At 36.5% G+C, this 26,549-nt stretch overlaps 1 protein-coding gene and 1 long non-coding RNA gene across 4 annotated transcripts in view; both read right to left on the bottom strand.

Annotated features, from left to right (window-relative positions):
• Window positions 1-26,549, bottom strand: part of LOC126812008 (ras-GEF domain-containing family member 1B) — a 187,900-nt gene that overhangs the window by 66,102 nt on the left and 95,249 nt on the right. For all 3 annotated transcript variants that reach the window (XM_050538108.2, XM_050538109.2, XM_050538111.2), the window contains one exon: window positions 3,173-3,223. In XM_050538108.2, the coding sequence (XP_050394065.2) occupies window positions 3,173-3,223 (51 nt within the window). The remainder of the gene's footprint in view (window positions 1-3,172; window positions 3,224-26,549) is intronic.
• Window positions 19,886-23,143, bottom strand: LOC130010799 (uncharacterized). Its single transcript, XR_008786078.1, has 3 exons — window positions 22,883-23,143; window positions 20,898-20,992; window positions 19,886-20,241 (listed from the first exon to the last, which is right to left on the bottom strand). It is a non-coding gene; the product is annotated as an uncharacterized LOC130010799 (long non-coding RNA).

A 26,549-nucleotide genomic window follows, 5' to 3' on the forward strand; every position in this document is an offset into this window, starting at 1 on the left:
GCTAATGAAGATGAACATATGTTATTGCAGTGTGCTATTATGGGAATTTTGCACAGACAGTACCATTTCAGAATATTCATTAAATTCCATCTGCTAAGCATTTTTGGTGAACAGTAAACGGGACCTTGGTTTTTTCGCAGTCGTTCCTTGTCTGGCGACGCCCCTCCCCACACCCCCACAGTTTTGAACAACTGACAAGGGGAAACCACTCTTAACCAAATTGTTGGAATTTTAGTGCCAGCATAATAGAAAGACAGATGGGGTTTTAATGTCCACGACACAAACTAAGTCATTTCAGGACTTATATCATACACTATAATTTCATTAATTTGCTTGCATGTCAGGGTCTTTGGGAGGAAACAGGAGGACCCAGAGAAAACCCACAAGGCTGGACAGGTGACCCTACTCCTTGTCAAGTACACACAGGGAATCAAAACACAACCACTTGACTCAATCAAAGATCTTGACCACTTGACCACCCAAACAGTGTAATAAGTTTTTATTAGGTGTACGCCAACATGTTCACAGGACCTTATTTTATCGTACTATCCTACCAACTAGACACAAGGCCTTGTCTAGTGCTGCATCTTGCACTATTGATAAAGGGAAATCATTCTAAACCAAATTATTGGAATTTTGTTGCCAGTATAAGGTTCCTATTTGAATCAATATTGGTTTTTATTACCGGTACTTACTAGCATCAACCAGACCAGGTCCTTCGCCCTGTACCATTGACAAGGGAAACCCATGACCAACCAAATTGTTGGAATTTTGTTGCCAGTATAATAAACATTGGTTATCAGTGTTTACTGACATCCACCAGAGACCAGCTCAGACAAATAACCCGATTTATTGCTGGGATGTTAGAAGACGCAATTTATCTTTATTTTAATTCACACAAAATTCTCTTTATTCTCAAATAATCTCAAATATCTTCGTAAATATTGAACGGAATTCAACCATTTTATGACTGATAGTTCTATTAAAAACTAAATTTATACAATATTGAGAGAGAGAGAGAGAGAGAGAGAGAGAGAGAGGGGGAATGGAGCTTAATGTCCACTCAACACAAACCAGGTCATTTCGGGACTAACATATGGTTCAATTTTATAATTTCAATGACGTTAGAGAGGCGACCCTACTCCTCGTCGGCCATCCAACCCCCCTTATAAAATTGAAGTTTGCCTGAGATTCCTATATCGCTCAAATCATGCATAAGAAGTGACATGAGATGTTCTAGAAGGAATAGATATATCCTACCTCACACAGGACATTTGTTACCCACTGTAACTAACTAGACAAGAAGTGACATGAGATGTTCTAAAAGGAATAAATATATCCCACCTCACGCAGGACATCTGTTACCCATTGTAACTAACTAGATAAGAAGTGACATGAGATGGTCTAGAAGGAATAAATATATCCCACCTCACTCAGGACATCTGTTACCCACTGTAACTAACTGGATAAGAAGTGACACGAGATGTTCTAGAAAGAATAAATATATCCAACCTCATGCAGGACATCTGTTACCCACTGTAACTAACTGGATAAGAAGTGACACGAGATGTTCTAGAAAGAATAAATATATCCAACCTCATGCAGGACATCTTTTACCCACTGTAACTAACTAGACAAGAAGAGACATGAGATGTTCTAAAAGGAATAAATATATCCCACCTCACACAGGACAATCGTTACTGACTATAACCATGGACCTTTCTATATACAGTCCATGATATAACTAACTAGACAAGAAGTGACATGAGATGTTCTAGAAGCAATAAATATACCCTATCTCAAACACAACATCTGTTGCCTTCTATAACTAAATACAGTTTATAAATTCCAGTTAACCTATTTTTATTTATTTCAATATTTATATATTCCTAGTAACATTATTCACAGCCAAGCTGCGTAATTTCTCAATTAATCTTTGTGAAGCAGAGAAAATGTTCTCCATAAAAAGTTCAAATATATTTCTGAGTACAGAATAGAAAAGCCAAGTAAGTCCAGTAAACAATGAAGTTTGTTCAGAGTTAGGTAATTTATATTTCTTGCACCAAGTAATCGCAAAGAACTGTCACAAAAAAAAAAATTAAGTGAAATGCACCAGAGAAAATAATTACCTTTATCACTAGTTCGCATTCCTAAGGTTGTGGGGGGTAAATGAAAGTTTACTAAAATAGCCAATGCAAACGAGAATGTTGTCATCTAAAATTCAGAAGACGTTGTCCTTCCGCAAATAAAGCAGGGTGGCATTTCGTGGCTTGACAATCGTGTCAATTTTCCGTGGGCGAGTCGGACTTATCACATATTTGCAACCGCTAGAGATGAATTAAAAGATGTTTAAACTTAGAACACGAGCACAGTTTGGCCGTCGTTAAGGAAGTATGATGAAGGTCAAAGGTCAGGAATATCCAATTAAAGAATGTAGATGGAAATACCAAACGGTTTAAAAATAAAATACGTTTTACTACGATGAACTTTAAGTTTATAAAAAAAAGTCTTTGTGGTGAAGACACAAGGCTAATAATGGAAGATGGAAGAGAATATTTTCACGGAGAGAGAGAGAGAGAGAGAGAGAGAGAGAGAGAGAGAGAGAGAGAGAGAGATGGGGTTGGGTGGGGTGGGTATTTACCAGTGGGAGGAAATCCGGAGAAAACCCACAAGGTTAGACAGACGGCTCATATCCTTGACATGGGTCAAAACCCAAGTGACTTGACTCAACGACAGACCTTATAATCTAAAGCATGTGTGTTAGACCATTCGGGCATATGCTATGAAATATTACCTAGACAGCAGAATTTTTGCCTACTTTTTGTCAAGTTCCAACTGGCAATGGATCCTTTACGTGCACGCCAACGTGTACAAGGGACAATGGTTTATCATCCCATCTGAACGACTGGATTTTTAACGCCGTGTTTCCTGTATTTCTATCTGTCAAATGGGCTTAATGTCCACTTCCACCAAGGGAGATATTGCAGACAAGCCCTTTCCTCTCCCTTCACCCCCTCCCCTACTTTTTATACTTGACCTCAACCTCGACTATTTCTGGTAAATTTCTTCATAAAAAGCGGTCTGCAATATCACCCTAGTTGAAAGCCAACTCAAACCCCTATTAGCGATATCCTCAATATAACCAATTTTTAGATAATAAAAAATAACTTACCCTTGCTTTTGGTGTTTGCTTCAGGCCAATAGCTGGCTGACTTCTTGAAGACTGAAAGGAATGAAAAACACAATCAAATAATAAAATACTGAAAGCATTCCTGTAAATCTAATTTAAATAGTTATTTTGTGGTCAACCTTATTGAATCAAATAGCTTTGCATCTCTCTGAGTTTTGTTATGATAACTTAGTTATATGTAACAGTTATTATGTATGAGTTAGGCTAAACCAATTTAACCTTCTGTTTTTCGGAGTCTTGATAAATTAATTATCACATGAAAGATGTTTACTTTCAAATTTCAAATCTTAAAGGAGTCAAGTCTTTATATTTTTAACTCAATATCATCCACAGTCTTCGACATTGCAAATAGGACTTTTTGGTCAATTTGGTCAATTTGGTCAAATCGTGTGCCAGAATGCTTTTGAATGCCTTTTGTATGAAGCAACACAGTGAACGAGACTAAACATATTCCATGTAGGAGAATCCTACAGGTGTAGACTGGAATAACCAGATGCCAAAGACGGCCATTCAATTGGAACTCTTCCTGTATTTTGCCAGACATAACTGATTAGAAATTACAGTAAAAACAGAAATGACTGAATGTAAATCAGTTTATATACATTCATATTACATTATTATATGCGTTGCGACCCATTTGTGTTAAGCAGTGGACACATTGGCCGAATCAATCGGCGCAGAATGATTCGGCCGAATCAATCGGCGCAGAATTTTATTCTGCCGAATGGGTGGACACACTAGTCGATTGCTTCACCCAATTCACCAGTCGATTGCATCACCTTTCATGTCACATGATTAGACATGGCTGCGTCTATGTCTTCAAACTATCACGTGACTTCTCTATATGAGTGGTGACTGGCTAATGAATTCTACATTCGGCCGAATGCTTCAGCGAAGCGGACACACCAGGCGAATATAATTCGGCCGAATAAATATTTGGCCGAATATATCAAACCTGTTTGATTCGGGTGAATGACAGTGGACACACTAGGCGAATTTCGACGCCGATTGATTCGGCTAGTGTGTCCACCGCTTTAAGTTCTAGGTCCCCAAAATTAGCGATTTAGCTCCTTTAAAATTTTGGAGCTAAAAGCTTTTGAACAGCGCAACCAAGTACTGTTGGTTTTTAAATCAGCGTTTTTCACACAAAGAAATAAGAAGAAATATTTTAACCGGTATCTCTGAAGAACAGATAATACAATTGTTGTAGCCTTATGTCATAATAATATAATATACAAATTATCAAAATGATTAGTCATGTGACCTAGTTAGTTAAAACAATAATATATTCATCATCATGTACATACATTATGTAGTGGATGCAGGATATTTGGGGGGGGGGGGGCTACCCAGTGGTAAATTCTCCTCCAGGAAACTTTTGAAAAATCGTGGTGTTGATGGTGGCATATATTTGGACTCCACAAGCAATCAAAAACCTCAAATTTAAAGGTTTGGTATGAACAGAATAATTAGTTTATACTTTAATTTAGGGATCCGCTACTGCTGCAGTGTGTACAGATCGTCTTTTTTAAATGTTAATACAGATTTTAGGGGTCCTGTAGTCACCAGAAACATTCTGACATGGCACCCCCAAACTCGACTACCAACACCAAACAAAACAGCACACGCAGAATTTTTTATTTTGGTATGAAATTTTCCACGTAGGCTACTAAGCGTAACAAAGAAAAAAATAAAACAAATTTCTTTGATCTTACTGAAGTCATTTATAATTTAAATTGTTGCCTAGTAACGTAAAAATAATAATCTCCATAAACAATAATAAAACATCAAAGTTAACAGCTCATAGTTAAAATTCTAGAAAGATATAACAACTGTTAAAATGTTCACAAATTGATCAAAAAATCCACATGTATTTTAAATATTCCAACTTCACCAGTTTATGTTTCTTCAAAATGTTTTTGTTAAATGAAATGAAATGAAATGGAGTTTAACGTCCTACTGTTCTGCTCCGAACTGGGCTAATGAAGACGGGCATACGCCATACAGTGTGCCATGAGGGAAATTTTGCCCGGACAGCGGCACTACGGCCTACTCTTATATCAAATTCCAACAGTCAAGGGAACTTTTACGTGCATGCCAATGTATACACAGGACCTCGTTTTTAGGTGCACGCCAATGTGTACATGGGACCTCGTTTTTTCGGCCCATCCGAACGACAAAACAGCTGTCCTTGTCAGGCCCTCCATCCTGCATCACTGACAAGGGGGAACTATTCCGGAAAATCTGAATGAACTTTCTCGGCCAATGCAGGGATTGAACACCCGATCTCCAAGCTAGCGAGCCAGCATCTTACCTACTTAGCCATCGTGATCCAGTTTTTGTTTAACAGTGATGACTTGTATTATTAATAAACGTTCCAAATTTTCACTAGTTAGTGCCGCTGCCTGGGCAAAAATTTCCCTCAGAGCACACTGTATGGCATATGCTCGTCTTCATCAACCCAGTCAGTGCAGAGCATTAGAATGTTAAACCCTATTTCATTTCAATTTGTGTTTCAGCCAGTTTGTTTTCAACAGTAATGACTATTATTGTTTTTTTTTAGTAATTAACTGTAAGATCGTAAGATCGTTAAACCAGTTTAACTTAAGCGTCTGAACGCAAATGTGTGGCAAATAAAACAGTTTAAAAAAATCAGCTTGCTACCTGTCTTCGAGAAGGCTTTTTATTTTAAACTGGTTCATCTTAGCCGTCTATAAATGGGTTGGCTTAAAAAACCCGGCTCCAGCTTCCTTTGAGCATGTGCAGTACGCAGTAAGTTACATTCCTGTGAAAATATCGTGGTCAGACAGTGCCAATGTTATCAAAAGGGTGCGAGAACCGAATAAAGAATATGAAGCTACCCATGCGTAGTTATACTCTAACCTCCGACCGAAGAGGTCAGAATAGTTAAACTGGTTTGGCTTATAGTACGTGTGAACGCAACACGATGCTGTCTTAAAAACCCCAGCAATTATGAACTGGTTTAAAAATAAGCGTCTGAAGGGGCTATAAGAAACTTGAAATTCCTATATAGGGTAAATACTTCTATAACTATTCCTGAACCATTCATAACAAAACACAACACAAGGTATATATAGATATAACAACTTCTCTATTATTTAAACATGCAATATGCAAGAGCTAAATCTGCCTATTGCAGGTCTTTCTTTAGGCCTGAAATGTTTTATAAAGTATTAATTAGACATTAATTAACTGATCCAGGCCTTAATCAACTCTCGATGGCATCAGATTTCTCCGATATTAAATAGATTAGAATGGTTCAGCGATACTTTGATTTAACAAATATGGAGGACCGAGACTTGGCTTCGATCAACCAGTACGATGGTTGAAATTATTGCACACGTCTTCAAAGGCCAATATCTTCACTCACAATAGAGTAATTTGAATGAAATTTTCAAATTATTCATTTTACATCATCTACTTTCGAACTATTATAGCAAGAATGGCTAGTTCTTTATCTAAATCTTACATAATGTATCTTTAATAACAACGTTTTGAGGTTTCGTAACACACATGAAAATTAACTTGAAAAGTGACCTGTATGTGTTAAGAAACGTTGTTATTAAATAATAGAGAAGTAGTTACATCCATATACCTGGTGTTGTGTTTTGTTATGAATAGTTAAACCGTGCTAGTTATATCCATATATACCTTGTGTTGTGTTTTGTTATGAATAGTTAAACCGTGTTTCTAGATGTCATTTAAAGAATTATTCCTAAACCGTCTTCATTAGTCCTTTTGTGCAGAAAAGTAGGAAATGAAACCCCATTTAATTTTATTTCTATTCCTAAATTCCTATGACAAAAGAGCTACACTATTGTGGTACCAGTAGGACCTATGTGAAAAATTAAAATCCAAAAACTATAAATGCCTATATAAAATATAATCTATTCATAAAACGTCTTTATTAGCCTTTTTAGAGTTAAAGTGTCAAAAATGAAATGGGGTTTAATGTCCTACTGTTCTACTCCGACTGGGCTAAAGAAGACGGGCATACGCCATACAGTGTGCTATGAGGGAAATTTTGCCCGAGCAGTGGCACTATGGCCTACTTTTATATCGATTTCCAACTGCCAAGGATCTTTTACGTGCATGCCAATGTATACACAGGACCTCGGTTTTTTGTCCCATCCGAATGACTAGGTAGCTGTCCTTGTTAGACTCTCCATCCTGCACCACTGACAAGGGGAAACCATGTCGGAAAAATCTACACTATCATCCAATACAAATCCAATTAAAGAGAGAGGGAGAGAGAGGGTTTAACATCCACTCGAGACAAACCAGGTTATTTTGGGACTAACATATGGTTCAATTCTATTTCAATGATTCGCTTGCACGTAGGGGGTCTTTAGCACTAGGAGGAAACCGGAGAAAACCTTCTAGGTAAGACAGGCGACCCTACTCCTTGTCACGTACAACCAAGGAATCGAAACCACGCCAGCTGACTCAATGACAGACCTTATGATATAGCACACATGCGCTAACCATTTGCCCATTCAAATCCCCCTCCAATTAAATATAAATACCTATTGCAATGACAAAACACCAAGGCTTTTGCGGTATGTGAAAAATGAAAAACCAAGAAATATTAAATAACCCTATAAAGTAAATATACCCTTGTATTCATTCCTAAATAAAATTCCTATGACAAAAGATTGACACTATCGTGGTATGTTAAAAATGTAAATTATTATAAATTTAGGTTATAAATTATAAGTTAGTGAAACAGAACATACCTTTCCTAACAAAGCTTCATTACATTAAACAAACACTCCCTGTATGTCATATATAGATTCAAGCTTTAATGTAAGAAATGTGTTTTTTGTACGTGTCGGTGGATAAGACTGACACTCACTGACGACACTCGAGGCCAACTGGTGACTTCTGACATTTCACACTAATAATAAACACCTTTTTTTTTCCGGGCTACATCTCACAATAAAAGGAGCTGAACGTCTTGTCAACACAATAACTTGGTCATTTTGAGACTAAAATATGTTTAATTTTTATTTCTATGACTATGTGTGCACCGAAAATGAAATCAGGTTTAACATCCTCCACCAACTGGGCTAATGAAGACGGGCATACGCCATACAGTGTATCATGAGTAAAATTTGGCTGAACCAGCGACGCTACGGCTTACTCTTATATCAAATTTTTCACATGCACGTCAATGTGTACACAGGACCTCGGTTTTTCATCCCATACAAACGACTAAATGTTGTCCCTTGTCAGGCCCTCTTGTCCTGTATCACTACCAGGGTAGAACCATGCCGCAAAATCCTGATGAACCTCCTCGACCAACACCGAGATTGAACACGGGACCTCCACGTTAGCGAGCCAACATCTTACTCACTGAGCCACCTTGGTGCAATGCAAGGTAGGAGGAGTTTCCCCGGATAGCAGTGTTTTCACCCACTCTGTTTTTAAGGTTTTTTTATGTGCATGCGAATGTGTACAGTATATGAGTGGACCGCTATTTTTGGCAACATCTCACATGTCAGTCCTAGATGCCAGCCCTGCCAAATGGTGACACATGTGCTTCTTCAGGATTTGAAACTAGGCTTCTCTAGTCTTGAGTCCAGGGTGCTCCCTTATAACTTTCCAAATTAATGAATTATTAAAGTAAAAATATATCATGTCAGGTGGAAAAATACCTAATTTCTTTCTCTCCCCTTCGTCCTCTCCTTACCTTACACTCCTTACCTTACACTCCTATGTCTCTCCCTCCCTCTTTCTCTACTCGCTCTCTCTCTCTCTTACTCTCCCTCCCTCCATCTCACTCCCCTCCCTACATCCCTTTGATTTAAACAATATTTTATTCAAATAAGATAAGTGTTGTATACATATACAATTCTGAAGGTAAGGATTCAAAAACAAGCCAAGGCTTATATTAATTCGTCTCCTTATATATTAAGTATACTACAAATACAACTGTGATATATACACTTCTCATACAAATACATTTAACGGTACAATATTTAATATTCACACTAATCGTGCATGCAAGTAATTTAACAGTTAGTGTCACTTACATTGCCTTACTATTTCATAATACGCTTGCCTTGCATCATGTTTTGTGGACGTCAGATGTATATTAACCGAAAAGTAATTAATTTAGATGGTATTTTACGATGGTTATTGTAGTCTTTTAGATAAATGTATAAATGTGTGGACTGTATTGAAAATGTGCGTATTTATTTGTAAGGTATTATTGCTATCACCATTGGTTAACGTTTGTAAGTTAATAAAAATATTTGGTAATGTATTTATAGTTTGGAATCTAACATTGGTAAATTTTGGACAATATAATAAATAATGTTCCGTATCCTCTATGTAGTGGCCACATGAACATGCTGGGTTGTCCGTTAAGTGCATGACGAATTTATGGTAGTTTAAGTTACTTTTATTGTGACGCAGTTTTGTATGGATTATTTGAGAAGAACGCTTTCCGGTGTAAAAATATTTAGGTACTAATTTATCCTCATTGGTTAACTGTGCTTTAAAAAGTTTTATACTAGGGCATGCTTTCATATGCTCCCTTTCTTCCCCTTCCTCCATCTCTCACACCCCCTCTCTTCTTCATCTCCCCCTCTCTCTCCTTCCTCCTTCTCTCTCCTTCCGACTCCATCCCTCTCTCGCCATCTCTATCCCCCCACTCTCTCTCTTCTTCCCCTCCCTTCATCTCTCCACCTCTCTCTCTCCCCCCGTTCTCTCTCTCTCTCACCTTTGTGGTGAAACCATTATATTTCTCCAACTTGTTGAAATAAAACTATTTCCATTGTAAACTCAATTATACTTTGGAGAGACACAGAGTCACTTGCTATATAACTCCTATATTCGCTGTCCAACTTCTAATAAAATGTCAACACAAGAAATATTGTCCCAATTTACAATTAATCAAAAATAACAATCAACATTCCAAATACCATAGGTGTCCAGAACATGTCAAAATTTGCACCTTTTTAACTGGTCACAATCTGTATGACCTTTAACCCTTGTGACACATCCAGGTGTCTAAATCCACGAAAGGGTGTTAAGTTTGACAGCTTTACTTTAAGTGAAGGGGATCCAATACTCATCTGACTAACCCAATAAGCATTGGAGTGAAAACAGTACCTTAAGGGGGGTCCAGTACTCCTTGATCAATAAACAATAAAATAATTATCTCACTTAATTAACACCTTTGTTAATTACATTAATAAACATCTTCACTGCCCTATCTTAACCAATTACAATATTACATCACAAATAAACAACAGGTGTCAAATAAAAGTTTTGATCAAATTTATATAAACAATTAATTTAAAAAGAGAGAGAGAGAGAGAGAGAGAGAGAGCGAGCTAGGGTTTAAGGTCCACTCCACACAAACTAGGTTTGACAGGCGACCTTACTCCTTATCATGTACAACTGACAGACCGTATGATACCACACGCACATGCTAACCATTCGCCACCCAACCCCCACAATTAACTTAAAAAATTCACCTTGTAAATAAATAACTCACTTTGTACATATAAAATGTAATTGTCTACGATATCACATCGATATCGATGGAAGTGGACGTTAAATAAAGCTATTTCACACACAAATTAAGAACTGGAGTGATCTTTTCCAAAATGTCACAATACTTGTAAAAGCACAAATCAATGATCATTCTATAGTTTGTCTTTCTGTGTTCTCAATCTAATATTAAAATAAAAATATGATTTTTAACCTAAATTTGTTTCTGATTTTGCCAAAATATCATAACACCATTTGTAAAATCGCAAATTAAATATTGATTTAAATCAATGATCATTTTATAATTTTGATTTTTGCATTCTCAATCTAATATTAACCTAAATTTGTTTCTAATTCATCACATCATGGAAAAGAGTCCTTCAGATATTACCTTTATATTTGAGCAGCAGAACAGTTGAAGAGAACTGGCTTCAGTTACACAACCGAATAATATAACACAGCTCTAAAACTAGTCAGTCATTACACGCGTAAAGAATCAATATAACTAACACACAGCATTTTATTACTCTTTACATAATATTGAACATAGAAATAAATATAGAATTGATATCTAACATGTAATACAGGTAGGAATAGAGGCATAAACATTTAAATAATATTGAACATAGAAATAAACAGAGAACTGATGGCAAAAAAACATTAAAATACTGATATTAAACATGCATATATACTAGCATGGTGGTATAAAATGTATACATAACACATAGTTTGTTAATAAACATTTGATTATACTAGTTTTTGTTGTTAAATCTATGGATTTTGTTTTTGTTAAACAGACATTATGCAAGAGCTAAATCTGCATATTGCAAGTCTTTCTTTAGACCTGAAATGTTATCTAAATTATTAATTAATTTGAATACATTTTGTGATGGATAATTTAACATAAAATGGATAACCAAGACTTTATTATAATACCAAGGTTATGATGATCGAGGCTAGCCTAAAATTGAATCATTAATTTCTTGGTTCAGAGAAGCAATCAGACTGAAATTTTCAGCATATTCTGTTTTCATTATCTTAACTATTAAAGTGAGAACTGTCAGGTTTTTTTTTATCTAATCTTACCTAATGCCCCTTTAATAATTCTAAAAATTTGATTTGTTTTGTTTATAAATTCAATTTGACTATTCTAGTATTTGACTATTCTAGGTTTCGTTTATCAATTTAATAATTCTAGTTTTTGTTTATAAATTCAATTTGACTTTTCTAGATTTTGTTTATTAATTTGACTATTCTTGGTTTCGTTTATAAATTCCTTAATTCTAGTTTTTGTTTATAAATTCAATTTGACTATTCTAGTTTTTATTTTATTAATTTGACTACTTTAGGTTTTGTTTGTTAATTTAATAATTCTAGTACTTGTTTTTAAATCTGAAATTTCTAGTTTTTCTAAAATTACTCAAAATGTGTTAATAAAGAAACATAATTTACCTGTTACACAAGACTGAATGATGCAGACGGTCGAGGAATATAATCAGACGCACACCATACACGTGGGACGGTTACATCAATAATAGAGAACGAGTGTATTGAAACAGTGATTATAACATCGTAACGCACTCTTCAACTTCACATTGTTATCCCCGTATTTCTCACTATTGACTCATATTGGCCTTTCAATACAAGGTAACATCTTGCCGGCAGATCGCACATGTTTTATATAGCTTGTCGTGCACGCTGAACACATTGTATTATTGGAAAAATATAACATCACTTAAATGAAATTTGAAAAAAAATGCAAAAGAACACATGTTGCTTTCACCTAAACAAAGGATTACATCATCACATATTCTGTCAAATTGAGGTTTTAATTTTCAGATAATTATATTTATTGATTCAATCAATATTAAAATGCTAAATTTTTAGTCAATGATCTTATAAGTAAATTATTTTGTTTAAAACCAAGTTAATGTTTTATGTAGACAAATATTATCCTGAATTTCAATTATGTTCATATTCTGGGTTTTATGTAACGTTTAACCGATTCTGAGAAAACCTGTGCACCATGATGTAGTCGGAATTTTCACTGCACCACGATTGTCAAGCATGGTCATAACACAAAGATATAACATAAAAGCATTTTGATTATTCCATTATTTAGAAACAGTTTCAAACTATTCACTATGAAAGAGTTTGCACTTTTATGGACCATATTTGATATTTGAGGCTAGAATAATACGAAACAAGGAAATTGCCATAGCCCAAACATGTTTGATCAGAAAATGGTGAATATATTATTGCCGAAATCAGATATCATAGTTGTTATACCAAGCCTGGAAATAAGGTACCAGTCACAGACAATGTCAGGCACAAATTTACAAAGCATTCTCAGACTTAAGTTAAGAATATACTCAACTTTCGATCACTGTTTTATAAGAAATGTCTTTGATCCAGAAACACAAAACTTTGCACACAGTTTCTTATTTGATACATTAAAACAACAAAAGTTTGATAAAAGACTATTTTTAAGTTAAAATAAGGCCAACAATTTTGAGTAAACTCTTAACCTAAGTCTGAGAATTATTTGTGAACTCGAGGCCTGGTGCCTGTCATTTCTCTGGTGCCTGTCATTATTAATATATATATCTACCGCAAAATTCAAAATATCAAATACTCTAGTTCATTAATGCCAGATGTTTGCCAGCTACATGTGCTACTAAAACAATAATTTCCAGGTCGGATAGACTGCTGTCACTGACAACTGGATGACACAACAGTACCCTGGTTATAGCATTGAGTGCCAGATTTACCTACAGGACTTCAAGTGCATAATAGTTCTAACACACTCTTACACGCAGTTTGTTCTTATATAACTGTCATCATCCTCGGATCTGCTCAGAGCTTCAAGATCGGGGGGACCCCCAACCAAGGTGCATAATAATTCTAACACGTTCTTACACACAGTTTGGTATTAAATATCTGTTATCATCCTCGGATTTGCTCAAACAGAGCTAATAGATCAAGGAAGGCCCCCACCTCCCACCAAGGTGCATAATATTTCTAACACACCTTTACATGCTATTTGGTCTTAAACATCAGTCCTCATCCTCGGATTGCTCAAACAGAACTTACAGTTCTAGGAGGACCCCCACCAAGGTGCATAATATTTCTAACACACTTTTACGTGCAATGTGGTCTTAATCATCCATTGACTGTGGGGATCACGTGGCTAAGTGGGTAAGACGCTAGCTCGCTAGCCTGGAGGTTGCGTGTTTGATCCCTGCATTGGCCGAGAAAGTTCATCCAGATTTTCCGGCGTGGTTCTCCCTTGTCAGTGAAGCAGGACGGAGGGGCTGACAAGGAAAGCTATCTAGTCGTTCGGATGGGATGAAAAACCGAGGTCCCGTGTACACATTGGCGTACACGTAAAAGATCTCTTGGCAGTAGGCCGTAGTGCCGCTGTACGGGCAAAATTTCCCTCATAGCACACTGTATGGCGTATGCCCGTCTTCATTAGCCCAGGTTAGGAGCAGAACAGTAGGACGTTAAACTCCATTTCATTTCATTTCATTCCATTTCCATTGATTGTGTTTAAAACACACTTTCAACTTCCTCTGGTCATGAGGGTTGGAAATTATAAGTGAAATAGCCTAAGGCCGATCTTAATTCGAATCCGGCACTAACAACGTTACATCAGGGAAAATAGAATGAATGTAATTTACCTAACTTTTATTGTTTACCTGATCGTATCATTGACAGAAACGCGGAAATAATGGAGATAATGGTCTGAAATAATCTGGGTAAAATCGAGTAATAGTTATCGAGGGTTTTCCAATTACCATAATAATAGGTAACGTCAGAAATATATCTACTACTTTACTGACAGGTATCTGATCACATCTGACAATATTGTGGAATTAATCGGCACATCTATTGTTAGAACCTTTTAAAAATAACTAAAATAGGACGACTGAAATGAAGTTTAACGGACCAGGCTAATGAAGACGGGTAAAATGGACAATATGTGAATATAACCATTAATAATTCCATTGTGTTGAAAAGAGAGAGAGAGAGAGAGAGTGAGAGAGGGAAAGAGAGAGAGAGAGAGAGAGGAGATAATGTCTACTCAGCACAAACTAGGTGATTTCGATACAAGCATATGGTACCATTTTATTTCAATAATTAGCTTGCCATTAGAGAGTTTTGAACCCTCTTTCTTGCCCTAATCATTTAACTCCTTGGCCTAATCAGTTGATTCCTATTAGCACCCCTCAGATGCCGAAACCTCGGGCTAATTAGTTAACTCCTTTTATCACCCCTCTGTTGCTGAAATCTTGGTTTAATAAGTTAACTCAAATAAGCACCCCTCTGTTGCCGAAATCTTGGTCTAATCAGTTAACTGAAATAAGCACCCCTCAGATGCCGAAACCTTGGCCTAATCAGTTAACTCCAATCAGCACCCCTCTATTGCGGACCCCCCCCCCCCCCCCCGATCTAATCAGTTAACTTCTTTTTCCACCCCTCAGTGTGAAAACCTCAGTTTAATCAGTTAATTCCTTTTAGCACCCCTCAGATGCCGAAAACCTCAGTTTAATCAGTTAACTCCTTTTACCACCCCCCAGATGCCGAAAACCTCAGTCTAATCAGTTAACTCCTATCAGTACCCCTCTGTTGCCCAAATCTCAGTCAACCAATGTAAAACATGTACTCCAGTATACAATAAAAATTGAATGGGGCCACACCTCTATAACAGTTATTCAACCATTTAAATTAGTGACCACGAAATGATATTATAACTGATCGAGTTGTAATTTGATTTACTATCTGTAGGTTCATGCATGATTAACTTGTAATGATCCACATCTCGACTATCATTAAATAAATCTCTACACCAATATCATTGAAAATCATCTCTTTTATAATAAATCAACACTAGCTACAGGCTACAGTAGTATTATCATACTGTGGCATTTAAAGTTGATTCGTTTATATAACATTGATTAGGTCAATTATGTCTTTACCATGTCATAAAGGAAAGAGGGAAAGAGAGAGAGAGAAATGAAATGAAATGGGGTTTTACCTCCTACTGTTCTGCTCCAGCTGGGCTAATGAAGACGGTCATAAGCCATACAGTGTGCTATGAGGGAAATTTTTGCCCAGGCAGCAGCACTATGGCCTACTCTTATACTGAATTCCAACTAGGCAAATTATGTCTTTACCATGTCATTATATGTATGTCATATAGATAAATGTCTCAGAAAGAAAGACAGAAAGAGAGAGAGAGAGAGAGAGAGAGAGAGAAATGGGGTTTAACATCCTACTGTTCTTCTCCGGCTAGGTTAATGAAGACAGAATATGCCACACAGTGTGCTATGAGGGAAATTTTTGCCCTAGCAGAGGCACTATGACCTACTCTTATATCGAATTCCAACTGATGAACTTTCTTGGCCAATGCTGGGCTGGGATTAAACACGCACCTCCAGGCCAGTGAGCCAGTGTCCTACTCAATTAGCCACTGTGGCTCCCCAGAGAGAGAGAGAGAGAGAGAGTGAGAGAGAGAGAGAGAGGAGGGTTTAACATTTACTCAGCACAAACTAGGTCATTTAGGGACTTACAAAATGTACAATTTTATTTCAGTATTTAACTAGCAGTGGATGGAAACTGGAGGACTTAGAGAAAATCCACAAAACTGGAAAAGGCTGAACTCAGAACTTCTCAAATAAAATGAGAGAGAATCACACGGTTTAACGTCCACTTGACACCACTAGGTAATGGTAATTTTGGGACTAACATATGGTTCCAGGGCAGGACAGACTGACAAGATTTAGATATCTCGGCCATCTGATGGCCTCGAGCGTTGATTATGGTCTTGTCATCATGTGAATAAACATCTAATTAATAATTTACATGTATAAAACATTTCAAGCCAGAGCCTCGTTTAACATGGTGACTAGGCGGCGCCGCCGCCGCGCACTGGCCAAACTGTGCCGCCTACTGAGCTAAAAAGTTGAAGACTGGGCGGCAACATACATACGTTTTGAAAATCGCTGACAAGGTTTTTCCCATGTGCCAATACTATATCATGGTGCATAGGTTTACAAAATCATCTTTCTGATTGTTCTATGGGTATATTTCTGTCTGCGGGTCAGCCGCAGCAGTGTTTTGATCTCGATTTTACAGGGTATTAATCAATCCATGGTTTAACAAGATGCCAAAACTAATAGTGTATCAAATCTCCGAAACTATTTTTAGGTGCTCAGAAATCGGGTCTAAGGGAGTCAATTTTCTGGGGGACGGCCCCCCAGACCTCCCGCATGACCAAATCCTTAGACGAGGCTCTGTTTCAAGCCAGAAAAAGACCTGCAATAGCCAGATTTAGCTCTTACATTATGCACCTTTAAACCATGATGATTATATATATATATATAATATCCTGATGAGTCTGTGTTAAAACAATGATATATAAACGTTTCCTGTTCACAGTTTTATACAGACTTGAGTCATAATACAAAAAAAATTCTCTGGTACTTGACTTGATATAATTACCAGTGTTAAAGGGAGACTCTCGTCACTCTTCCAGAACTTGATGTATGACATCATGGTGTAATAACTAATGTTAAAGGGTGACTCCCCTCTGGTACTTGATGTGTGATATCATGGTGTAATAATTGGTGTTAAAGAGAGTCTCCTCTGGAACCTGATGTGTGACATCATGGTGTAATAACTAGTGTTAAAAGGAGACTCCTCTGGTACCTGATGTGTGATATTATGGTGTAATAACTGGTGTTAAAGGGAGACTCCTATGGTACCTGATGTGTGACATCATGGTGTAATAACTAGTGTTAAAGGGAGACTCCTCTGGTACTTGATGAGTGACATCATGGTGTAATAACCCGTGTTAAAGGGAGTCTCTCCTCTGAGAAGGAAATGAGATGGAGTTTAATGTCTGTCTGCACCAACCAGACTAATAAAGACAATCATACGAAGGAAATGTGGATCTTTAACATGATGTCAATGGTATATAACAGGACCTTGGTGTTCCATATCATCTGAACAACTAGACACTATTCCTTGCCAGACTTTAAGTCCTCCACCATTGACAAAGGGAAACCAGGCTTGAAAATCCCGAGGAACTTTTTCAACACCAGGATCAAACCCAGGACATGGTAAATCAGCTCATTGAGCCACTGAGGCTTCCCCCTCTCTAAGATGAATGATAAACACAAAACACATCAAATACAACATGATGAGAACCACTTTTATCAAGAAATAGGGTCTATCCTGTCAAATCTGGGACATTCATTTTACATATAGGTGACATTAATAAAATGAAAAGGGGTTTAACATCCTTCTTTTTAAATAGGTGACAACCTTTAACCTTTAACCTTTCAGTTTATTGAGATGAATAAAGCAGACGAAAGTAAACACAGAACTCATGATTAAACATGAAATTTAATTCAATACAACATCATGCATGCTTGTTAAATCTACACACTCTTTCTATAGATTATTAACTATGAAATTTGTACTATCTACACACTACCCAGCGGGCACAGAACGTTGTGACAACGTTTTTCAGAGGTTGTATCACAACGTCTGAAATAAGTCAGCTGTAGGTTGTTTTGCAACAAACTCTTACGTTGTGACAACGTTGTACGGACGTCAAAGCAACATTGTCACAACGTTGTGTGGTGGTTGACGAAAAGTTGTGTGGTGGTTGACGAAAAGTTGTGACAACGTTGTACGGACGTCAAAGCAACATTGTCACAACGTTGTGTGGTGGTTGACAAAAAGTTGTGACAACGTTGTACAGACGTCAAAGCAACATTGTCACAACGTTGTGTGGTGGTTGACGAAAAGTTGTGACAACGTTGTACGGACGTTCAAGCAGCATTGTCACAACATTGTGTGGTGGTTGACGAAAAGTTGTCACGACGTCAAAATTTGTTGTTTTGCAACGTTGTGTGGTGGTTGGCGAAAAGTTGTCACGACGTCAGAATTTGTTGTTTTGAGGTTGTATAAAACCCAGTATAAGCCCCATCTGAACTCCCTACAGTTCTGCCCCTACTGGACTAACGAAGACGGGAATAGGCGGCCGGGCAGGATGGAAGTTAAATTAGGTGTGTGTGCGGGGAAGGGGGGGGGTAAATGCCCGACAGATTTGGGCCACGGTTTTGACATAGTGAAACGATACGCGAAGTTTCAACACTCTCACTCAATTAGAATCAAAGTTATTGTGTCCCATCACAACCAATCTAATTGCTTCTTTCTGAATAAAATCAGTATCAATTAATAGGACAGTACGTAGTTTCAAAACATTCAATTCAAACGATTATATTACAGACAATATTAATGCTAGAGTCATATAACTTTGCAGTAATGGGTAAAGGTAATAGAATCTGATCATTAAATTTTAAGTAATGGTCATGTAATGAGTAATGGAAGATTTCAAAAGTAATGAGTAATGGAAATGTAATTAATTACATTCCGAAAATCATGTAATGGTCAATTACATTTCAATTACATTTAATGGCGCATTTTTGAATGGCATTTAGTAATTGGAACATAATCAAAAAACACTTTTATGGAATAACAATTACTATGGTTTATTTCACTGCAACGTTTCAACAAGATTTCTCAAGTCGTTTTCAAGCATATATATACAAATAAATAAAATGAGAAAGATATGAATATATATATAAACATCAGTGCGAACTATCCAATGGTATGCAAGGAAGGTGAACATGAGTAACTTTCACAAGCTATTGATGAAACAACGGTAAATAATCGTATATACCAGGATTAACTCATTATACAATTAAAAGATCAAACAGAGGATTGTTGAGCTGTACTGAAACCATACACATTATACTATATAATTGAAACCAGTTTAAAAGAAAATAAGGCATAGATCTATACATGATTAACTAAATATACATTCATAAAAGATCAAACAGAGGATTTACAGACATATATTACAACCATACTCAGTGATAACTAGAGTTTTAAAAGCATATAACAAGGAAACATATTTAATGTTATTACATTTTATTACTATTTAAAGATTAGTGCTAATTTAGCATTTAATCAATCAGATTTAAAGACATGGTAAAACTATTGTCTTTAAATCTGATTGATTAAATGCTAAATTAGCTCTAATCTTTAAATAGTAATAAAATGTAATTATTTACTTTCAATGTAATGGGTAATGGTAATGAATGATATTGCTAAAAATGAGAAGGTAATTTTAATGCAATTGGTACCGTAATAATAATAAAAATTTATTTATTTATAAAGCGCCTGTTACCAATATAAAACACTGCTCAATGGCGCAGTTAACATTTTGTGGACATCACACATAGAAAATAAAATAAAATTAAATGGATGATAAAAGAACTTAAAATGGCTTATAAAGATTATAATAAAATATGACATGTAATAAACAAATTAAAACTGTACATGTACTTAATTGGTCCCTCTTCTGTCGGGTGCATATTTTAGATGAGCCGAAACTGCTGTTATTATCTCGGCTTCATTGCAGCTCGGCTGACTGATCATTACACTATCTGAAGAATACAAAAAAACTGTATATTTACTCTGTCAAATTTTGTAAATTATATAATTGAGTCCGATCAAAAAGGTCGTCTTAAAGCTGTAACAGATAATTCTGCATCCCATGAATTATGGAGCAAAGGTGGCTAATTGGGTAAAACGCTGGCTCGCTTGTCTGGAGGTCGCATTTTCGATCCTTACATTTGCCGAGAAAGTTCAATAGGCCTGACAAGGACAATTCGTTTGGATGGTATGAAAAACCGAGGCCACGTGTACACATTGACGTGCAAGTAAAAGATCTCTTTGGCAGTTGGAATTCGATATAAGAGTAGGCCATAGTGCCGCTGCCCGGGCAAAATTTCCATCATAGCACGCGGTATGGCTCATGCCCGTCTTCATTAGCCTAGTCGGAGCAGAACAGTAGGACGTTAAACCCCATATGAATTATATTATATATGACCCAATAACACATTCTATACGAGACATCGCTTGTGTTATAACTTTCATATTCTCCATGAATTTGTACGTGTAAGAAAGGCTTGGGTGTAAATTACAAACAAAAAAATCAATACTCATCGATGAAGTAATAAAAACTCCTGTATGCCCATACCATGTTTGATTATCCGATATTTAAGGATGTGTTCGTAAATTGAGTATGATAAAAACAAACCTTGGACAACTTTGTAAATTTCTAAGTCCATTATGGACCGCCTCCCTTTATTTCCCTTTAAATTAAATTGGGCCATTAGGGAATTAGACATCAACCTGTTAAAATAAAAAGACATACTGTTTATGCGTTTGACAATACCACGAATTTTGACTTTCCATTCCTTGACACCTAGAAATGGACATAAATGGGTTGCAACGCATATAATAATGTAATATGAATGTATATTAACTGATTTACATTCAATCGTTTCTGTTTTTACTGTAATGTCTAATCAGTTATGTTCGGCGAAATACGCGAAGAGAGAGAGAAATGGGGTTTAACGTCCACTTGACACAAACTAGGTCATTTCGGGACTAACACATGGTTCAATTTTATTTCAATAATTCGCTAGCGCGTAGGGGTCTTTTTAGCAGTGGGAGGAAACCTGAGGACCCGGAGAAAACCCACCAGGTTGGACAGGCGACCCAACTCCTTGTCACGTACAACCGGGGAATCGAAACCCCGCCAGTTGATTCAATGACAGACCGTATGATACAGCGCGCGCGTGCTAACCATTCGGCCATCCAACCCCCCATACGCGAAGAGTCCAAATTGAATGCCAGTCTTTGGCGTCTGGTTATTCAAGTTTACACCCGCATATAGTTAAGTATTCTCTTGGGTATATTTAACTTCATTCTTCGAGTCTCTCTATTACAAATGAAACTTGAAAGCATTCATGCACGCGATTCGTGTGCCAATTTTAAAACTTTAACTTTGTGTTAAATATTAGACATTAGAAGCCCATCTTTTCACGGTTACAACACTGATGTTGAGTTTAATTAAACAATGAGTCCCATGTCGAAGACTGTGGATGATATTGAGTTAGAGACTTGACTCCTTTAAGACGAAGACGATTGGAAAACGAATGTACGATTATTTTATCAATTTGTTTTCAAAAGAAAGAATACGACTTTAAACTGGTAACCACCAAGGCTCATCAGATGGGTTACCTATAGCTATAACAGGAAATAAATGAAACACATCTAGTATATTACTATATTTCAATCACTGTAATATTTACAATCAATGTCAGTTCAATTATGCAGGTGTATGCTCATGAATATTGATGTTGTACATTTAATAATAAAATTACCCTTCACTTGAATTAAATCTAAAACCCACAAGCATGCAATTAAAGAGCTGTGGTGTTAACAGTCGCACTAGCCCGACATTAATATCCACCTGTCCGTAGTTCGACAAAGTACAAGATTTAATTTTCAGAGCATATATGTTTTGTTGCGTGTCAACCTATCTTTTTAATTAAGATCGTAGACTTGGTTGCCTAATAATTAAGATGTATACAGCGACTTGGTTAACTGTTCACGGTTCGGTTACTACTGGTGAAACGGTTAAAAAAAATTACAAACCGATATTCGTTTTCATATCATATTTGACATTCAAAACCAGGAATGGTAGCCAAAAATGTTTTCATTCACTAAAGACTATATAAATAGTTCATACAGCACGAGTGCATATATCACTTGTCATTTGTAATATATCACAAGTTTTGTATACGTTACATTACTATTAACACTCCCTGCAAAGCTTCATGAAATTGGTAACCCTATAAATTTAAAGATAATAGATACTGGGAAAGTCCATTATACAATACTATAAATATTGTAATGGCCCCTTCCAATTCCAGACATAGATTGAAATAGCTCTTTCTAAATCCAGACATAGCAATTAACCAAAAACTAAATGATTAAAATGCAATACAATTATAAAATAAAAACACTAAAGTTTCAGAACTAAAATAAATCATTTAAGAGGTAATAAAACATATTTAAAATACTCAATTTACTTTGCAAGGAGGGTTCAATAATGAAATGACAATAGAAGTTCGGCTACCAGTAGAAAATAATCTACAATTACCGAAACAATTAATTCTTTTATATCATAATTATTTCTAAATGGACACAAAATATTAATTAATCGTAACATACCTAATTTTCAACTTTTACGCCTTCTAGCAACTTATAAAACTCGATAGTTTATCACAGCTCTAATAAAGCAGCCATGCCGGTTTGGCTAGGATTCCTTTTTGGCGGAAAGATGTTTAAATTTGATTGGACCAACTGTCAACCTTGGGTGTGTTTTAAAATAAAATATGTATAAGATAATTAATCTTGACCTTTATTGGGTTTTTTTATATACCGGTACATTAAATATAGATATTTTGCAATTAAGTTATGAACGTAATTAAGTTTTAAAGGTGTATTAAACGTTTAATAAATGTTTTTAAAATTTTTTTTTTACCTATTTATTGCGGGTTCTTTATAAACGTTTCATAAACGTTAAAAAAAAATCATATTTACGGTACTACGTTTTAATGGAAAATTTTGAAAGAAAACATCAATTATGAACGTTATCTAAACATATTATATTAAACATTTTTATCAATATTTATCGAAAACTTCTGAAAAACTTACACTTAAAACATTTAAAAAACGTTTGATAAATATTTTTTTTTTACATAACCTTTTAGAAACAAAAAAAATTAACAAAAACAAAAACAAAAAACGTTTTTAAAATATTTTGTGCTTGCTGGGATTCACTTAGACCTGTAATTAATTAAATAATGGCCAGGTTTCACACTTATATATACTGAGCGCCATGGAAAACGCATCACTTAGTTTTTCGTATAACAAAATGATCCTGTAAACATATCTTATTTATTTTGCTTCTTATTGTGAACAATATTCAAATGGGAACACATCAATAACAACACATTTGTACACTTATAGATGTTTAATCTGTAATCAACGTTACAAAGTCAGATGTGTGTCCTCCGCGGGCTCTTACGCACGCTGTGCAGCGACGTCGCATGGAATTAACCAATGTTTGAAAGAAGGCCTGGGGCAAATTGTTCCATTCTTGGACAAGAGCAGCTTCTAAAGCAGCAATGGTGTGCATCTGTGGTCTCCGATACAGACGGCGTCCAATCGCATCCCAGACATGTTCTATCGGTGCCATGTCCGTAGACATGGCTGGCCAGTCCAAGACATTGATGTTGTTAGCAGCCAGGAAGTCCATACTAAAACCGGCGGTATGCGGACGTGCATCATCCTGTTGGAAGCGCTGAAGTTGTGGGTGCGCTCGAAACATCGGAACAACAATTGGTTGCAAGACATCATCACGGTAGGCTACAGCATTATCGCGACCCCTGCAAATGTGTAGGGCGGTCCGGTGATGAAATGTGAAGCCTCCCCACACTATTACACTTCCCCCCACCCCATCGATTCGTTTCGAAGATGCAGCAGTCTGCAAAACGTTCCTCAAGGCGTCTACACACATGTTGACGGCCATCAGCGTGATAAGGATGAAAGCGACTCTTATCACTGAAGAGCACACTTTGCCAGTCTACTCTTCTCCATGTCTGGTGTGTCCTTGAGCCCATATCAAACGCCGCTCACGGTGAGGATAGCTCCAACATAAGGTCGTCGTGCACGGAGTCCTACTTCTCTTAGACGACGTCTTACGGTGTTGGCACTTACTGGTCCTTGTCTTCCGACGACTGCTGCACCTGTTCGAGTCGCTGGGCGGAATCTGTCACGCAGATGAGTGACCAGGACGTTGACGGTCACGTGTTGATCCAGTAATTCGAACACGTTCCACCAACCTTACAATAGTGGACTGATGACAATTGAAGTGTCTGGCAATAATAGCACGTGTAGACATGCCAGCCCTGGACATTCCCATGGCTTCATTCCGTTGATTTTCAGTAAGTCTCGGCATCTCTAGCTCGATTCCTTCACACGTCCAACAACAAATTACGACAGATTGATGTTTCACAGTTCATGTACAACACATTAATTTGAAAACATGCTTTTAAAGGGCTCACACACAATGCTGCACGTGAATATTGGGTTTTTCATGTGCATCTTATGCAATTTTTTTTGTGCACACGGGCCGAAATTTTTTGCGTTTGGGAGCATTGTGTGAAACAATAGTTCATATAGTATTGCATAATATTATACATACAAAACCACCTAGTAATAAAATATTTGGGAAAATATGTGATGCGTTTTCCATGGCGCTCAGTAATATAACGGTATCTACTTAAAATGATCATTTAAATACTTAACTTCATTATTCTTTTATTATCATTACTTTTTTTTATACCGGAATAGTATTATTAAATTTACATTAGCACTATTAGATGTCGATCTACGGTTGTTTTTATTAATAATTTGTTTAGTGAAGCCGAATGATAAAAATCGCGTTAAGTCTACCAACTACCAAGTGTCGATCGAGATTTTGCCGTGGGTAACAAATCTCCGTAAAATCAAATAGCCCAGTGACGTGTAGTATAGATCAAATGGCTTGCTATGTGTTGAAAATTATTCGTTTAACGGCAATGTATATGAGTAATATGAAAAAACTAATGATGAGAGATTTCATTTAGATTAGATCTACTTGCGCAACACATCAACGCAAATGTCTAGCCTAGACTAGTGCAGATCACGTCAGTCAGTTCTAAATTCTACGTCGCTTGGCCTAGACTCATGTATTCTGAGCGGACTGACACAATCATGCAGCTGGTCCAGCTAGTTTTAATAGTTAAAGCGAGAATTTCATATTTTCTAAGAAAGTCAAAACATAATTATTTCTATATCTTTTGCTCAATAGGTTGTCAACTCACTATTATAGGATCATAGGTATCATTATGACGCTTATAAAATCATTCACACCGGAAATAATAACACAATTACCACCTTTGTTTTTCTCCCCCTCCCCCCGCCATGGAAAAACTATCTTCAAACGTTTGAATTTGAAGTTGAAAATGATATTTTGGCCAATTTCTCAACTGGCAATAGTGAATTATAGGAATAATAGGATTATTCTGTAACTTAAAAATATAACTTACAAATATGAAATTCACTCGGCACAGCTGCAGTCTGAGTCTGTGTTTTGAAATGAACGTCGCCACTTACACCGCGGTCGTCAACGAAGTCCATGCCTACCTTACCGGTAATCAAATTCGAGGGGCTTTCATATTCAACTTAATAATAATAGTCCCTGTTACTACATGATGTATGTATAGATGCGCGTGTTTTACATACATGTAAATATAGTTGGTGTTTTTGTTGTTTTATAGCCATTGATAATGCTGTAGCGTAGGTAGCCTAATGTTTTGTTTGTATGCTGTCTCTAATAGCCTAATGGGGTGTTAAGATACAATATAATTTTATCTGATCTTATATTAGCCTTAGAAGAAGCAATTGACGATTTTTATATCCCTTCCACATACCCAGTTGAGAGTTAAAATAATAGAACTTACCTTCGGCACGAACCAAAAAACCAATATGGCGTCCCAGAAGCATCTTTCGCGGCAACATTAGAGTCACGTTATCAGTATCCGCGGGAAAAAAAACCGCTAGTGTTACCAGATAATTTACTGAAGAATTAACCGGAATATTTGTCAGCTTCTAGTTGTTTTACAATAAGCCTTAATTAAAATGTATTATAGCTTGTATTGTGTTATTCAATCTCGATCTACGTCGTTAACCAATACAACTGTACCCAAGATCATACGTCAATTTCTATAGATAAGCGCATTGCAATTCCTGTTTTAGGCCCGTATTATGCACTGAATTTGTGTAGCAAACG

The sequence above is a fragment of the Patella vulgata genome, chromosome 2 (genome assembly GCF_932274485.2).
Source record: "Patella vulgata chromosome 2, xgPatVulg1.2, whole genome shotgun sequence".
In the NCBI taxonomy this organism is placed as follows: Eukaryota; Metazoa; Mollusca; class Gastropoda; family Patellidae; genus Patella; species Patella vulgata.